This window comes from Rhinatrema bivittatum, chromosome 7 (genome assembly GCF_901001135.1).
Source record: "Rhinatrema bivittatum chromosome 7, aRhiBiv1.1, whole genome shotgun sequence".
NCBI classification, from domain to species: domain Eukaryota; kingdom Metazoa; phylum Chordata; class Amphibia; order Gymnophiona; family Rhinatrematidae; genus Rhinatrema; species Rhinatrema bivittatum.
The window spans coordinates 107268580-107286546 of record NC_042621.1 but is presented as its reverse complement, the minus strand read 5'-3'; the positions used below and the strand labels follow the sequence as shown (position 1 = coordinate 107286546).

Sequence of the window (17967 nt, the reverse complement as noted above, 5' to 3'; positions counted from 1 at the left end):
AGGACCCTTAAAAGATCATATAAAGCATCCGCTCCATAGGCAACCACGGCTTCCAGTCTGTCCGCCTGGTGAGCCTCAGTGTCTGGTAAGGACTGAGAGGTGAGAAGCTGCTGCACCCACCGAAGACCCGCTCGCTGTGTGAGGGAACTGCAGATAGCCGCCCGCATCCCTAAGGCCGAGACCTTAAAGATACGCTTGAGGTAAACCTCCAGCTTCCGATCCTGCATATCCTTCAACGCCGTCCCACCACTGACAGGAATAGTGGTATGCTTTGTGACCGTTGATACCGCAGAATCTACGGCGGGAATTTTGAGAATTTCCAAAAAATCGGCCGGCAGAGGATACAATTTTTCCATAGCTCTACCGACCCTAAGGTTGGCCTCCGGGGAATCCCATTCCTGAGTGATCAACTGCAAGATCTTGTGATGAGTGGGAAAAGACTTGGCTAGAGGCTGCAGTCCTGCTAGGAGGGGGTCCCCCTTCTTGAGAGCCGGGTCAGGCCTCACTGGTTCCGGAGGGGGATCAATATCCATTTCCTGGAGGATGTAGGGAATGAGGTCATCTAACTCCGCTGCTTGGAAGATGCGGAGGACCCTAGGGTCATCGCCCTCCACCTGGGCCGCCAAGGTGGGGTCGTCCACGTCAGGGTCCTGGGATTGTCCTTCCCCCAACGAAGTCTGTATTATCGATGATGTCCTGGTAGGGCCACAAGATGTCCCCGCTCCCCCGCCTACTAAAGGGGGGTGAGCCTGAGGGAGGGTCCCACCCAGGAGGGGGGCAGGACATGGTATCTGGGGGGAGAGGGTCCCCAGGTCCCGAAGGTCGTGTCTCTGCTCTGAAGAAAAGCCCTGTGCATCAGGACTATGAATTCAGGAGAAAAGGCCTGGCATCCTGAGGGGTCACCCCCCAGGGGATCCCCCCTCTGCCTATCAGGATTAAACTCGGAGTAAGGGTCCAAAACGGGCCTAGAAGTGGGGAACGGATTAACCGTGTCTTCCTCAGAAAGCGCGGCATCAGAATCTTGCAACAAAATGGCCGTCATTCCCACGTTGAGAGGGAACGGGGCCTGGCGCTTCCTTCCCACGCGGTCTGCAGCTTGAACGTCCTTGCTAGTAGCTGGCGCACATTCCCCCTCGGGGAAACAGCCTGAGCACAGACCCTCTTCAGAAAATAATCCGGCCCTGTCGGAGCCCTCACAAGGCGCCGCGGACTGCATCGCCACAGGGAGAGAGAGGGGGGGGGGGAAGCTCTACAGGTGGCTCGCGCCTAAAATGAGCGCCGACCCGGCAATGGACGCTTGCCGTGGTCCCCCACCGACCTAAAGAAGAACTGATGGGGAATTAACCTCCTGACAGCAGGCGGCCCCGGGGAATGGTGCTTCGCGGGGCCGCAGGTCGGGACGTCGGTCGCTCCCTAAAAGGGAGGGGGGAAAACCTGGGTCAGGAGGGAGAGGCCGGCGCTACCGACTTTCACCTCAGAGAGCCGAACGGAGTCCAAAAATTGCAGTCCTCTGCTGAAAAAGAAGATGAAACAAAAATACACTTACCCCAACTGAGCCCTCAGTGAGGAAAATGAGAAAAGAAAGAAAGAAAACAGGCAACAGCCTGTCAGCAAGTCACCAGGCTAGAGAGCGATGAGCCAGAACCAGCGGAGAGCTCTCCCCCTGCTGTAAGAGGAGCCTTAGCAAAGTGACCTAAACTGTAAATTTAAAACTTCTTTTTTTTTTTTTTTTTTTTAAACTTGATCCCCCTGAGGAGGTAGCCCTAAGCTAACAAGCTGGGGACCACAAGTCCCCTGCTCACATCTGCTGGAGTCAGAACGTTACTAAGAGCTGTTACAGGGGAGGCGTGGTTATATGGGTCCTCCCCTGGGAATTTTGTGTTCTGACTCCATCTGCTGGACAGGGAGCATAACCCACCATCTGGAATGATCCTGGTATGTACAGGGAATCTGTCTTGTCCACAGCTCTACAGCTGCTAAATAGTAGACCTTTAAAAAAGGACGGAATGACTCCTTTCCAGAAGTTATATAATCAGGAACCCGCTTCTACTCAGATCCGAAATATCATTTCCTGGGCCACGGCTTCAGGAAATGTCGAATTGCCCCGCCAAAATAGTTATGAAGCTGCGGGATATGATGTAAAGTGCAACCAATCCCACCGCTATAGTGATACCTCCCCATGAATCTCTATTGTATGATTTACAGATTGGGTGCAGCATCCCTAAGCAACATTTCGGATGGCTGTGGTATTCGATCTAGTTGGGAAAAACAAGGCATAACTGTATTGGGGGGAATCATTGATTCTGACTTCCGTGGTCCCATATATGTACTGTAGCACAACTTGACGAATAAAGAAATTTACGTTCCTGCCCAAACCAAAATCGTACAATTAATTATTATTCCCTATGTAACAGACCAAATGGTATGGGGAATTCCCAATTCCACTCCCTGAGGACAAGGTGCCTGTGGAAGCACCTCCAATCCAAGTAAACTACATCCAGGAGCTAAAATATGGATCTTCACACCTCATAGAGAATCTAGGAAAGATGAAATTTTAGCTGTTGGCAAAGATGCAGTACTGACTGTACTACCAGAAGGAGATGAACATTGGATACAGGTACCCAGTATCCGATGTAAACTAAGGGAATAACTAACGATGTGTTCTCTCGCTACAGGTTGGCTTGCACCTCCTGTTTATGGCGATCAACCTCTTTGCCATCATTAGTATGGTGCACACCCTATATCAGCCTGTAGAAGTAACCTCTGGACGGGGGACTATCAAGTGGAAGAACAGCACCTCCTCTCGGACGCAGGATAGTTTCACATGTAAAGCATATGATGCTTGTGTGGTTTGGAACATCACCACAACTGCAAAAATAGTGAAAGCAAAGACAACACAGGACAAAATCACACTATTGACAATACAATATGTACCCCTACTCTAATGGGATTGGCTTGCCCTTTAATGTATTCCACATTACCCGATGATTGCTCATTGCAGCAACCTTTGGCACACTGTAGCCTTCTAATATTACCTGATAATGTAACTGGTTTCATAATTCCATTACCTGAAACTGTATCTACCTTATAAATGGGCTCTGACCGACGGCCCGCAAATGCGCAGTAGAGAGCAGCTCTACCGCGCATGTGCGGGCCAGCACGTCGGTCTGAGCCAGCATCAAAAAAAAATAAATAATGGCGGCGGTAGCAGGCGGCGGCATAGCGGGCGGCGGTAGCGGTAGCGACCAGTAGCGAGGGAGGGACTGAGTGGGAGGGACGGAGAGAGAGAATGGGTGGGAGGGAGTGAGTGAGGGGGGACTGAGGGAGAGGGAGAGGGAGTGATTGGGACTGAGGGAGAGAGAGGGACTGAGCGAGAGAGAGGGAGGGAGTGAGTGGGACTGAGGGAGAGAGAGAGAGGGAGGGGGGGAGTGGGACTGAGTGAGAGGGGGGGTGGGAGGGAGTGAGTGAGGGGGAGAGAGGGGACTGAGTGAGAGGGGAGGGAGTGGGACAGAGGGAGAGGGAGGGAGTGGGACTGAGTGAGAGGAGGGGGGGACTGAGTGGGAGGGAGGGGAGGGGGACTGAGCGGGAGGGAGGGAGGGAGTGGGACTGAGCGAGAGGGAGAGGGGGGGAGGGGGACTGAGCGGGAGGGAGGGAGGGAGTGGGGACTGAGCGAGAGGGAGAGGGGGGACTGAGTGAGAGGGAGTGAGTGGGACTGAGAGAGAGGGAGAGGAGAGGGAGGAGTGGGTGAGGGAGGGGGTGGTGAAGAGGGAGGGGAGAGAGAATGAGGGGGAGGTGAGAGACAGAGGGATGTAGCCCGTTTTAACGGGCTTAACGGCTTGTGTGTATATAATTTGACTTTTACAGGATGCCTGTATAATGTTACTTGGTTTACTTTTGGTTCTCGACAATATTATTTACCACCAATGGACATCGCTGATGTGCAATTGGGGGTAAAGTTGGACTTATCATTCTTTAAGACACCATTGTTGGATATGACTAAACTGCAAACGGTATTGAATACCTCAGATTCGTTGAAACAGACCCTGAGACATGTGGACATTGCTGTGACTGGTGCTCTGCTTCGAGCGGACTTTGCCAAGGAACGCCTACTACATTTACAACAACAATTGATAAAAGACACCTCTCATTCTTGGTGGGATGTGTTTTTCGGATGTTCCTCTACTGCTACATTGACTCTGAATTGGATTTTTCATCCTATCCTTATTGTAATGTGTGTATGCCTCCTGTGCCTAGTGTGTACTTGTTATCTTACCTATCGAGTGCATAAAATAGCACGTCAAAGTAAATATACCACTACAGTGGCTTCGTATGCAGTGGTGCCTGCATTGGAGAATGATTGATCAAGGGTGGAGTGTAGGATAAACATGTTCTTATTAAATAGGTGGTGCAGCTCAGCTTTCTGGCTCCCTGTCAGGAATAAGGCGGTCTGATCAACCCCTACATGCCAAGGACAAGATGAGTCCGAGTGGGCAGTAGCAACTGTTGACACATAACATGGGGGGATAGTGATCAATCATTTCTCTCTCGTACGCACACTTGTTTACGGCATGGTATAAAAGAGCTGGACTTTCCAGTGTCCAGTGGGAGTAGGAGATATTGCCTCTATAGACGTATAGAGTGCTGGACACTGAAAACCCCCTTCTCGCCTTTGCTGACCTGATGACTCCTCGATACAAGGCTGATGACACGAAGGGTGCTGGATGGCATATGCAATCATGTGGTATGTAAATAACTTTCTGTAAATAACATATATTACCATAATGTCACATTAATAAATGATGTCATAAATATTGTGTCAGTATACCTTACTCTCTCATTCCCAACAGATGCATTTAGCAAGGATTTGGCTTGGTTATTTAAATTGAAAATATACTTAATTACACTGCTGCCCGTTACAAATACAAGAAGAAGACGGATACATCTTAAACACTGGCTATGCAAACGAGCTCGGAGGTCACAGGGAGCAGCGACTTGTTCCTGTCGCCATCTTGGGAGTGGCAGAACAAACAAATTGGAAAAAATCTGCACAATGCTCATAAATTCCTAACCAGACATGGAAGCTCTGTCGAAGGAGCCCTTAGTTACATCTTTCCTATATATGCTCTTATGCTTTGATAGAGGTGATGCTTCCGGTGAGGCCACCATCTTAGGCGTGTCAGACTGTCCCTGCTTCCCTCTGCTGCCATGAACGCCGCCGCTTTCCTACGCCAATGGGCTCCTCATTTAAATACGTGTTGCGTCACTACGTCATTCACTAGTTCCAAGATGTCTGCCTGTGGACGTGTAAAGATGCCGCAGCTCCTGCTGTTGTCGGTAGCTTCGATCGTCTTGTGGCTGCTGGTCTCAGCCGGCTCAGCGCAGCTAGTGAACACGAACGGGAACGGGGCTGTGGGTCCTGCGGTCGGAGCTGGACTAGGGCTGGGGCTAGGACAGGGGCAGCCTCCGCAGCAGCAGTCGCAGCCCCGGCGTCTTGGAGGCTGGAAGCTGGTTGAGGAAGAGGCCTGCAAGGAGGACGTGATTCGCGTCTGCTCCAAGCACATCTGGAACAACAACCTGGCTGTGCTGGAGTGTCTGCAGGACGTGCGCGAGGTGAGAGCCGGGGGGGACGGGAGGTGGGTGGAAGGGACGATTTGAATAGACACTGAAAGGGGGAGGGGAGACTGAGACTGGTGGAGGAGATAAGACCGAGATATCGGGGGGGGAGGGGGACATAGTTAATGGTGAGCTTCAGTTAAGGAATAGGCGATCGAAGGGAGGAACGGAAGCTTTAGGAGAATGGGAATGTGTTAGAGGGATGAAAAGGAACTGTTGTAAATGTAGGAAGTGGAGAAGAATGGGATCAGGATTTGTAGTGGGAGATGCATGTACTTCCTGACCTGAGGACCCCACAACCAGTAGGTTTTCAGTATATGGCTAGTGAATATGCATGAGATAAATTTGCATATAGCATATGTAAACTTTACTCCTGCATATTTATCGTCCATATGGTGAAAACATACCTGGCTATGGGATTACCAGGATAGGTTTTGGAAGTACTGACCTAGCTTTTCACCTTTCTTGTACACTCTGGAGTATGAAGCCTTCATAGTTATTTAGTTCGGATTATTCTCAGGGAGCCCTGATAAAGTAAACTAAAAATATGATTTGCTAAAGTTTCTCCCCCCCACCCACCGTGTTTTGTCTATAAAGGATACATGCCAACTCACGATTCCTAAGCAATAGATTCTACTTTAACATTTGAAAAGTGCTGGGTAATAGAAATTTCAGAATTTTAATTGGATTGGACCTGGAAATTTGTTATAAATGTTGGAAGCTGAACTAACATTGAGAAAATGCCTTCTGTAAACAAGCATATTGATGAATTTAGTGTTTGTATTATCTTTTATTCAATTTTGGGGAAGAATACAGTGGCAAAATACAACTTAAATTTTTTTTTTAAATACTGGTGCTGTAAAAGAAATTTAATCCAGTGATTAGTAATTTGACTTCAGTCTTTGAATCCAACAAAAAATGCAGATATTTTAAATAACACATGTTGATTGCAAACTTCATTCAACTAAATGTATAAAATACCTTAAATGCTCCATTAGGTGTACTGATTGTTTTATTTTTGTTTGGCAATAAAGATTAACAAATACAAAAAAATTGTACTATCTTATTGCATTTTCAGGCCAATGCAGCAATCTGGGCATTAAAAGACTATGCACTCAGATTAAGTTTTTCTAACTCCTGATGCAGCAAAATAATGATATGCTAATGCATTGGGAGTTAAAAAGTGCAGGCTGCCTATAAGTTTGGAGGGGGGGGCCGTTTCTGATAGACAGATTGGCTCAGAGTAAGTGGCAGCAGCTGCCACTTAGCCAAATACTGATTTATCTGGCAGATTTAGCAGCTGCTGCCACTTATCCGGCTGTCTGGCAGAATAACAGCTATCTGGTTAAGTAGTGGCAAACTGCACCAAATAGATGGATGTCTGTACTTATCTGGCTATCTGGCAGCTGTTACTCTGCCAGATAGCTGGATAAGTGGTGCCAGCTGCCTTACCCTGACAGGTCAGTACTTATCTGTGGAAAGTTTAAAAACATCTATTTTTTTTTTTAAAGTGGTTTATTTTTTTTTAATTTTATTTGGTTTATATTCTGCTTGTTGGCACTTCAAAGCTGATTACATGTAGGTACTGTAGGTATTTAAGTGCCATCATATTAGTGCTGGAAACTTAATTCTTGGGTCAGAATTAGAGGTAAGTTTCCAGTGTTAAAGATGCTGGCCAAAAGCAGTCTCTCTGGATGGGGTGGTGCTTCCTAATGCCAGATTTGCATGGGATTTCCATGTGATGCTATTAAGCTGTACTCCCATTTAGGAACACATTTTCTGTGTGCAAAACTCCTTACTGCAGTAGCGATAAGTTTTTTGCGCACAGAAAATGCATGTTCAAATGCAGGCAGAAAGGTGTGTGCAGCTGAATGCATCTTTCTGCATCTGCCTGTTTGATATAGTAGGAACCTGGGGTGATGGCCTATTGGGATTCCCAGAGCAGTAGCCAGGCCCATTGGCACCTATGGCCAAGTAAAAGTGCACTTTCACCCTGAGTAATCATATGACACCATAAACTAGAAGATTCAATTTAATGTGTTACACTTGAAATTAAGATAAAACCCTCACTATTACAATCTATAAGTAGACACAAATGTCACACTTATAGGTCAAAGGTCACCAGGCCCTAAAACACCAACACCACCTATTGGGAAAACAGAGCAAACCAAGCTGCTATAAATCCCTACACAAACTACACACTAGCAGAATAACTCATTTCAGTCATGCTTGTTCAACACAGACAAACCCTTACTAAATGTAGAATAAAGAAACCTTAAAGCAAATAGAAATGTCCAGACAAAAACTGAAATGGAAAGCACAACAAGCAAGACTGAGAATGAAGTGCAATGGAAAAATCAAAAACATTACCATCTCTAATAAAACATCAAACATAAACCATTAATAACAGTAAAACTGTACAAGTAAAAAGAATAAATTTCAAAACAGCTGAGAAATAGAACATCTAATAATTTAAACCTCATATAAAAAAAAATCCCCCATTTTCCATACCTGGGAACCTTTTGATTCCAGTCACCCTGCAATTGTTGTGAATTATGGATTGTGGGGGAGGTGGTAGAACTTGTTATGCACAAACTTTCTGCTCTCTCATCCCCGTTCACACAAACATGCTCAATCTCACACTTGCTTACTCACAGATGCTGTCACACAGCCTGGCATACTTTCTCTCTCACACTTAGATGCTCAGTTACACATGCTCATTCTCATATACTCCCTCCCTCCTCTTAGAAGTGGCAACAGTGCTGCTTTGCTTCTTGCTCCTTTCTTCCATCACCTCCTTTTGGCCATGCATATTGATGCAGCTCTGCCTAGGCTTCTCTTCCTTTTGGCCTGCACAGTCTATGCTGCTCCACCTCTTAAACAATTAACAAATCAAGTGCTCCTACAATCCTGCTGCTAAGGGCAGCCTTCTGTTGTCCAATAGGGCTCACCAAAGCAAGGAGCCCAGGATGACTGCCTCGATTTGCATGCACCCCCCCCCCCCCCCCCAATCCAAAGGATGTCCCCAAGGGGATGGGGATACTATCAGCAAGCTTTTCTCCCCAGGGCAGCGGAACTGTTCATCCCAAAGGGCATTGTGAGGAAGCTGCTGCACCTCTGCTATATGGCGCCAGTGGCTGAGGCCATGTCAGCTATAGGCTGCTGGCTACTCCTGGGGGAATTCTGTGCACAAAAACTTAAAATTCTGCAAAATTCAGCAAACTTTATATTGGTCAAAATAACACAATTTACATGACAGTCTTTAAATAATCACATTTTAAATTAATCCAGAGAAAAGTTATTACTTAAAGATGCAGAATTTTAAATATTTTGAGCAGAATTTCTTTAGAAATTCACTGTAAGAATGTCCCTTCCACTTGCTCTCCCTGTTCCCCTGGCCACTTTGCCCTCTCAGGCCCCAACTCCTCCACCTGCCAGTATCTCTCCCCTCCACCTCTAGGCTCAACCCCTTCCACTCTATTGCCAGTCCCAGAGTTTGACCCCGTTCTCAGTACTGCCCCTCAAACAGGCCCCCTTTGTCCCTCCCTCTCTCACACACATGCTCCCTCTCTCTAGTACACATGCACACACCCTCATACAGGCTCCCTCACTCTCTCTCTCTCTCTCTCTCTCTCTCTCACACACGCATACACACAAGCTCCCTTTCTCTCACACATACATCCTCACACAGGCTACCTATGTCTCTCTCTCATGAACCCCTTCACCCAGGCTCTGTCTCACACATACACAATCCCTTCACACAGGCCAGCACCCTCACATACACACAATTCCTTTTTCATACACATGAGCTCCCAATCTCTCTCTCACACACACACTCCTTCACAATCTCCTCATATAGGCTCCCTCTCTTTGAAACCCACAGTCAAGCATCATCCCTCTCCTCTGCTCTCTCTCTCACACATTCTCTCTCACCGGGGTCTTTTATCTTTGCTGTGAGCGGAGCACACTCCGTTCGTGGCACACCGGGGGGCCTTCCATTTTCACCGCGAACGGTGTGCCCGGGCCTTCATCTTCGCTGCAAACGGAGCGCGTCTCGCGGTACACGCAGGCTTTGTCTTCACGTGCTTCGTTTCCAGAATGCTGGGGTCTCCTCTGCTATTTTCTGCGCAGAAAATGTCAATTCTGTGCGGGGGGGGGGGGAAATTCTGTGCAAATTCTGCGCTCCGCAGAAGGCTAGTCACGACACGGGATTCTTGAGGTTTACACAGCTTAGTCAGTATTTGGAGAGTACTAGTGTTTTGTTTAGCAAAATTTTAGACCTAAAATCTGTGTAACTATATCTTTATTTACAGTCTTTTCTATACCGTCACTAAGTTATATAAACCATCGCAATGGTTTACATGTAGGCACATAAGTTTGGAATAAGTGTACTTTAGTACATTCTAACAGGTGCCATAAAGTTTTGGTTACATTAAATCATAAAAATACGTACAGATGTTTAGTGATGTAGGTTCTGGCCAGGTGTACCTATAAGGTACTTTTACAGGTTTTGTTCTTGTAGAAATGAAACTTAATATTCCAAGAGCTTAATGTTTTATTCTTGTACCCTTTTGCTATGCAGTAGTTTTATACAATATTTCTGGTATTTTGACTTTAATGCTACTCTTCATGTGGTTATAAGAACATAAAGTGATGCAGGATGCTCATCACAAAGACTGTTTTGAATTAAAATAAAAAAGGTGGAGGGTAGTGGAAGCTGAAACAGTAACTGAATTCAAAATGCTATGGAACAAACACAGGATCCTTATTTGCCAAAAAACTGAAGGGATGGTGGAAGGATAACTTAATGGTGCTTATTATGTGGATATCCAAGGTGTAGGATGTAGAGTGGTGATTGCAGCTCCAAGAACCAGTGGTATGATTGTATTGAAGTAAAGTGCATGGACTGACCATGGTCAAACTCAAACTTGAGTAAGTGTGAGGAGGATGGATGTTTTGGACAGTGACTTTGCTGGTTTTAGTGGTTGTGTGGATTAGAAAACTTGGTAATTAGTATAGACCTAGGTTTTGAGGTTTTGGGTTTTTTTTTTCCTGGTAATATCAGTTATAACAAAAACAGAGGGAAAAATGACTTCCACTGATTTTTTTTTTCTCCTGTTTGTTATAACAGTAATTTTTCCACTGTCTTCACCCCCCCCCCAGGAAAAATAAATATTGAAACCAAAGATCCCTAGTAATAAGACATGGTAAGGGATCTGGGTGTTGGATTTAGCTTTGTTCTTGTAAGATGACAAGGCCTGACGTGGGCTGCCAGTACTTTGGTGGATTCTGGCTATGCTTGAGGTGCATATGGAAAGCAGTGGTAGGAAAAGGATTGCCAGGTCAGGTAAAAGATAAGAAATTTGGTGGGGAGGGCAAAGAGGAGAAAGTTAATGTTGAGTTGAAAACGAGACTTTATGTGCTCTTGTATCCCAAGTGGAATAATCTTAATTGGGTGGACTAGATGGCCCAATTTGTATGTTTTTTGTTTGTTTTTTTAAATACTGTCATTTTACTGTGAAAACCATCTTTGAGGTATTCAGCTTCTTAAAACAGAATATGTGAAGAATAACACCCCCCCCCCCCCCATGACTATTTTTACTGTTAATGCTGTGAAGTGACAAGAGGGCAGTTCTCTTATTGGTGCTGAATGCTTGTTTGACAGTCTCTCTTTGGATGTGTTTGATCAGTGGTAGTACTTTGCATTCTGAATTGGGTGTACTGTTCCTCCTCATGGGTGGTGTCCTGGGATTTATGTTCAGTATTTTGCATGATTACTGCTTACCTTTCTCTAATTTCTGTCACTCAACCTCATAAAGCTTCATTGTACATGCAAATAGGTTTTCTGTTTCAAAAAGTACAATTTGAAATTGAGTGGGACAAACAGACTGTGATGTGAACAAGCCCTTGTGTTCAGTTAATAATTAGCCTACTGTGAGTTTGTGTCCCTTTTTAAATTGAGTTAAATTAAGCTTCACCAGCTGTCTTTTATGTATCTCTTGTGCAAGGCATGAGGATACATAACTCTGTTAATCGCGGTGGACATGGAAAACAAGGCTACTGAAGCTGTAATTTTGAAAGTACAAAATTATTTAAATAGAAACGTTTGAAATGAAGCAATTTAACCCTTTGCACTTGCATTTTTTTTTTCTGGATAAGTCTTGAATGTAACATCTGGGTTTCTCATATCTAAAGATGGCAAAGGCTAGGATTGTACTGTAGAGACTCAGTAAATGAACGTTTCACTAGAATCCGTGGCCGGTTATATGTGTTTAGTTTTGACTTGTGTCCTTGGTGCAGAAATTTTAAACTTGCCTCTGGGTTTCTGTTTCTCCTGTTCTCAGAGCCTAGACGAGACTGGACTTTGTAGCACTGGTGTGGGGGTGCATCTTATACTAAAATAGTATTCGTTTCTACATTCATTGAACTCATCAGAGCTTTGACTGAGGATGTTTTTGTGCTGGAAGCCTCCATTGGGATAGGGGCTATACGAGTGCCTCTGGGAGCAGTTCAGAGTAAGACCCACCATCATTTCTGTGTCTCTTTTATTTTTAAACTTCTTTTTCCTTAAGTGTTGAGTATTAAAAGTTTGAAAATGGACTCCAAGGTAATGAAAATTGCTGCATACATTTTATTTGGCTAACTTTAGAAGTTAGCAAGTTAAACCTTTCTGCTTAAAAATGCCTCCTTGTCCCTCCCCTGACTGGCTAACTGTGCATAGCCACAGAGATTTGGTCAGCCAAAAGATGGAGTTGGTTGCACTGTGCTCATCGCTTGGATGCAATAATTGGTGGCAGGTCTGTGAGCAAGTGAGACAGTGTTCATATTTTTGAAAAAGATTAGGATATAATCTTCATGATGATCTTTATCTTTAAAAATAACTGCATTTGCTGGGTTAGATCTAGCAGTAATACAGTGGTTAAAGTAGCAGGCTACGAACCAGGGAAGCCAGATTCAAATCCCATTGTTACTCCTTGTGACCTTGGGCAAGTCACTTTACCCTCCATTGCCTCAAGTACAAAAACTTAGATTGTAAGCCCTCTGGGGATAGAGAAATACCTACGATACCTGAATGTAATCCGTTTGGAAGTGCTGTAAAGCCATCCAGGCCCGATGATTTGCCAATTTTTAACTGTTTTATCGCCATAGAAACTCCCAACTGAGAGATCTTTTTCTAATTGAAGCTGTTGAGCTTCTGCAAGTACAGGAATAGAAACTTCAGCTAGGAATTGGTCTACCGTATCCGAGTCAATGGAGGTATTAGCTTTATATGAATAAAATCTTAAGAATCTCTGGTAGATGGCCTTGTTAGCTGTCAGCATTTTACCTTGCTCATCCTTGAGTTTCACTACATTGTTTTGCAGTCGTTTTGCTTTTCATTTATTAGCTAGCAGTTTGCCCGCTTTTTTACCACCTTCATAGTATGTTGAACCAATTCTAATTGATGAGCAATCTTAGCAGATTCAAACTTGGCCAACTTTGTTCCGCAAAGCTCCAGTTGGCTACGACAGGCTTGGGAAGGCATACCCTTATGAATTTGTTCCAATTGAGCTATATGCCTTCTCCATCATCTTTTTAACATAGGAGGCCTTAGCTATCAGTTTACCCCTTGTGACTGCTTTTAAGCACTCCCAAATGACTACAAGGGACAAATCTCCTGAATCATTGAGATCTAAGTATTCCTGGATATCAGCCCGAAGTTGTTCCACATATGTCTCATCATTAAGCTTCCAGAAAAGTTGGCCCTTTTCATAATCATGAAAAACCAGGGTCATCCTTATGGTTGCGAGATCTGACCAGGTGATTGGTTCTATATCTACGGCTGAGAATCTATTTATAAGCCCCTTATCTAAAAACAGTAAATCAGTTCGAGAATATGACTTATGAACTTTGGAGAAATAAGAATAGTTTCTAGATTTAGGGTAACGAGATCTCTAGACATCAACCAGGTTACCCTGGGACATAAATGCCCTAAATAGAACACTATCATTGGAGGAGGCCAAGCCAAAACCCAGAGTAGGGTTTATTGTGATATTTGCAATGATCTGCTATCAGTAAATGGCCCTCAGATTGTGTGGAAATAATCGCTCCCAAAGCAGGGAAAAAAGGACCCCGTTTCGTATTGGGAGTATTACAGGCTTACAAGTGTGTGTTTCTCACCCCCACTATTATCACCAGAAGGAGAAACCTGCCATTAAGATCTTTTTAGCAGGAGACGAGTTCAAAACTTAAAATCCTTTCTAAAAAAGATCCCTACATCTGTATATTTGGCTGTGCTAGAGCACACCACCCAGAATTGAGAATGATACAGTTCTGAATGCAGTAAGCATTCATATTTGCTTTTTAAGTGTATATCTTATACCAGTGTTGTTGAGACCTGCATTCTATTTAAATCAGAAAATAAAAGCCACCTTTTGTGATGGGAATTGAGCCCTTTAACATTTAACAATAAAATTTTAAAGGATGTCATGATGTGGTGTAGAACTTGAGGACTGTTAATCAGGATCCCCTATTTGTATGCACATCTAAACCCAAATTTCTGAAATTATGATCATGGTCATTCTCCCCCTTGTAGACTCCATTCAAAAATACCCCCCTTACTAATCTCTCACCAACCTTTAACCCCTACCCCTTCCCCTCCCCCTCTCCATGTGGTACCATCTAAAAAACATTGCAGTTCCATACAAAAGGTAGGAGGAGTAGCCATAGAAATCCCCAGACTCCCAAGTCACCGGGCTGCTAAAATGGAAAACCATTAGCCAGTTCAGAGTGGCAATATCATTTAAAGAAAAGCCATTGTAGAAACTGGCTATGAATCAGAATCTGAGAATATCTCAGGCAATAAAAAGCCCAACCATTTACATGGATGATGAACCTGAAAATGTGAAATGTTGAGCAAAGCAAATGCATCAAAATCCAGGTATTTTCTGTATTGGGAATGGTTCCTTCGGAGTTTCTCTGGAGATGCCTGCTAATGTGGCGCTTTGTCCTTCTGTTGAACCACATTTGGAAGCTGCCAGACGTTAGCCTGCACCATGTAACCAGCTTCTTGCAAGATCAAAGCAGCTTCTGCTGGAGATTGCACATAGTGAGATGAGCCCGAACGGATGGAGCCAGTGATATCTGAGGTTCTCCTTGTGAAGAGTGTTGGTGATAGGCCTCATGTCGTTTCCGGAGCGTGATGGGTGAAAGGTCAGCAAAAATAAAAATTTCATGGCCTTCCCACTGTACATGCGATAGTTTTTGTGCTTGAGTAATTATTCTTTCCTTGAGAGTGTAGTCATGGAAGCACACTATATGATATTGTGTGACCGGTTTACTAGTTTGGAACCTAGAGCACAATGGGCCCTCTTGATGTTAATGTGGGCTTGTGGCGTGGAGGCCGAGCTCTGAGGAAGCCTCTAGATCAAAACTCCCTAATAGATCTGTCACTACTGCCGTACAGTCCAGGGATTCCAGGGCCTCAAATTCGCCTGGCGTGATCTGTTTTCCAGATCCTTGATCTTAGCTGATAGTGTGCTATGCTCATTTTGTAACTACTTGTAGTCACTTTGCAATCGGCGAATCTCCACAGCCTGGGATTCACTGGCGGTCTTGAAATCATAAAGTCACCGGCCCATCTCAGCTCCTTTTTCATGTCACCCATTAGGTCCATAATTTCCTTTTTATAATTTTTAATATCTTGGCATTGGTCACGGAACCAGTTGCGAAATTCAGTGCCTGTGGGTAGTTCAGAGTCCTGAGAAGGCAAGGTGTCTTCCTGACCTGGATCAGAGTCTGTGCCTTCGTTCTCTGCCATCTTCTACTACATGGCCATCTGGCCCCTATCCAATTTTTGATATGAAAATTTTCAGAAATAGATTTTCCATTTAACAGACATCTGCAAGTTGTCACAAACCAGTCTGGTAAAGTAGGAGGAAATCCATTCAGTGTTGCTTGAGATACTGATGTAGTTAACCCAGTGAGGAGAAGAGCTCTTGGTTAGGTGTCCGAAGGCCTCAGTGATAACACATCCTCCTCCCTGAATGTCTTTTTTTTTTTTTTTTTTTTTAAAGGATTTTGTGTTACTTTGAAAAGTTTCTGGCAGTGAAAGATGTTTGTGTGGCTGTTAGTGAAGTGACTCTAGAATCAGAATTTTTTTTTTTTTTTTGTATGGTGAGTTGGTGTGGGCCTGTCTCTTGGAGAGTGTATCCCTTTTGGATACCTTAGCAGGGGCTGCTGCCGGGGAGAGGGGGGTGGGGGAGGAGGCATCTCATCCTATCCCATCCCTCCCTTCAGACAGCAGAGTGCCTTGAGTTGTTCCTAAGTGCCAGCACCACTTACCAATAAAGAAAAGCTCTGTTCCTGCTCTGGGCTGCCAACACTCTGAAATGCCTCCCTCAGCCTGACATCATCAAAGGGCCAGCTCAGTGTTGCTCATATTAGCATGTTAATAGATATTTTTGGCCTGGTCTTCATTGATGATATGCTGGGGAGGCAGCTCACAGGATTGGTAACATGGCAGCAGCAAGTTTTCTGATGCACCACCAACTTCAACAGTCACCCTACACTCCTGATTATGTTGTTCACAAAACGTTGACAAGAACCAGTCCAAATATCGATCCCTTAGGCACATTGCTAGTAACAACCCCCTCCTAGAGGAAACGTAATTTACCACTACCCTTTGTCATCACCCAGTCACTCACTCACTCTAGGATCTATACCAAGGGTGCATAATTTATAAGCCTTCTGTGTGGAATTATGTCAAAGGCCTTGCTGAAATCCAAGTACACTACATCTAGTGCTCCCCCTTGATCCAACTCTCTTCAATTAAAGAAATCAGTTTTGTCAAGATTTAGCTCTGGTAAAACCATGCTGTCTCAATCTTGAAATCTATTGGATTTAAAAAAATTGCACTGTCTCATCTAGCCCCATGGCTTTTCCACTCCCACTTATTTTATTGTTGACCATTTGGTTGTTCTTATTGTTTCATGATGTTTATGCATATAATGCTTGTACCCCACCCTGAACCATGGAAGGGTGGGTAACAGATATTTAAAATAAATAGCACTTTCCATACACTCTCTTCCGTAAACAGAGTGGGTATCTGTACTCCATTCCCATCTGTGCTCTTATCAACCAGGACTGGTCCTTCCCCACACTTGTCTTTGGTAAACACTAACATGAAGTGTTTAATGTTTCTGCTTTTTCCTCCTCTATCTCCTTTCATGCTTACAATACCACCTCTGGCCTCCCTCCTTTCTCTGATTATATTTGAAAAATGTTTTGTTACCTTGCTTTACCTCATTGGCAATCATTTCTTCTATTTGCGCTTTTGCCATGCTGATTTCTTTATTCGTCTTTCAGCTTCACCAGATAGTGTTCCCTGTGACCCTGTTTGTGTTCCTTTTGTGTTTTTTTGAATGCTGTTTTTTTGCTCTTATTTTTTTTTTTTCAGCCACCTTTTTAGAGGTCCATATGGTTTCCTTTTCCTTTTCACTTATTTTATATAAATATTTGTGGCCTTTGTTCCTTTTAATTTAGCCAGTGTTCCCATCTTCTCCCAGCCTTCTAGCTCCTCCTCGGTGTACTTCCCCCAATTTTAACTAAGTCTGTATTTCTGAAATCCAGGATTTTGATTTTTGTATGATTTATCTCTTAGCCGCTTTATCACACCATACCGTCTGATCACTAGCACTCATTTCCTCTATTATAAATCTTGGAAGCGTTTCAACGTTACCAGGCCGATACAGTAAAGTCCGCGGGAGAGCGGACCCTTAGCGTGGCCTTAGTGTGACCCTTAGCGTGGCTCCGGGCGCGCGATTCAGTATTTAAATTAGGCCCGGCGGTAAAAACGGGCAAAAGGAGGCACTAGGGACACTAGCGCCTCCTTTTTGACAGGAGCGGCGGCTGTCCGGGTTTGACAGCAGACGCTCAATTTTGCCGGCGTCTGTTCTCGAGCCCGCTGACAGCCATGGGCTCGGAAACTGGACGCCGGCAAAATTGAGCGTCTGCTGTCAAACCCGGACAGCCGCCGCTCCTGTCAAAAAGGAGGCGCTAGTGTCCCTAGTGCCTCCTTTTGCCCGTTTTTACCGCCGGGCCTAATTTAAATACTGAATCGCGCGCCAGGAGCCACGCTAAGGGTCACACTAAGGCCACGCTAAGGGTCCGCTCTCCCGCGGACTTTACTTGTATCTTTCCCATTTAAGGTGTCCAACATTTTAGTGCTGTACACTTTTTTTTTTTTTTCAGAAGTATTTGTTCAGTGGCTCTTTCCATTTTCTACACTACTGTCACTTCATATAAACAAAATGCTTATTTCATGAATGTGTCTATTCTTCAGTAGCTTATAATTTGCTTTGTTTACTAGTTTAG

General features: G+C 44.6%; 1 protein-coding gene across 1 annotated transcript in view; it reads left to right on the top strand.

The window, feature by feature from the left end:
- Positions 1–5267: 5267 nt before the first annotated feature.
- GLG1 (golgi glycoprotein 1) overlaps positions 5268–17967 on the top strand; it is a 280281-nt gene continuing 267581 nt past the window's right edge. Inside the window, exon 1 of the mRNA XM_029608896.1 lies at positions 5268–5610. Within this exon, the coding sequence (XP_029464756.1) occupies positions 5287–5610 (324 nt within the window). The 5' untranslated portion in view covers positions 5268–5286. The remainder of the gene's footprint in view (positions 5611–17967) is intronic.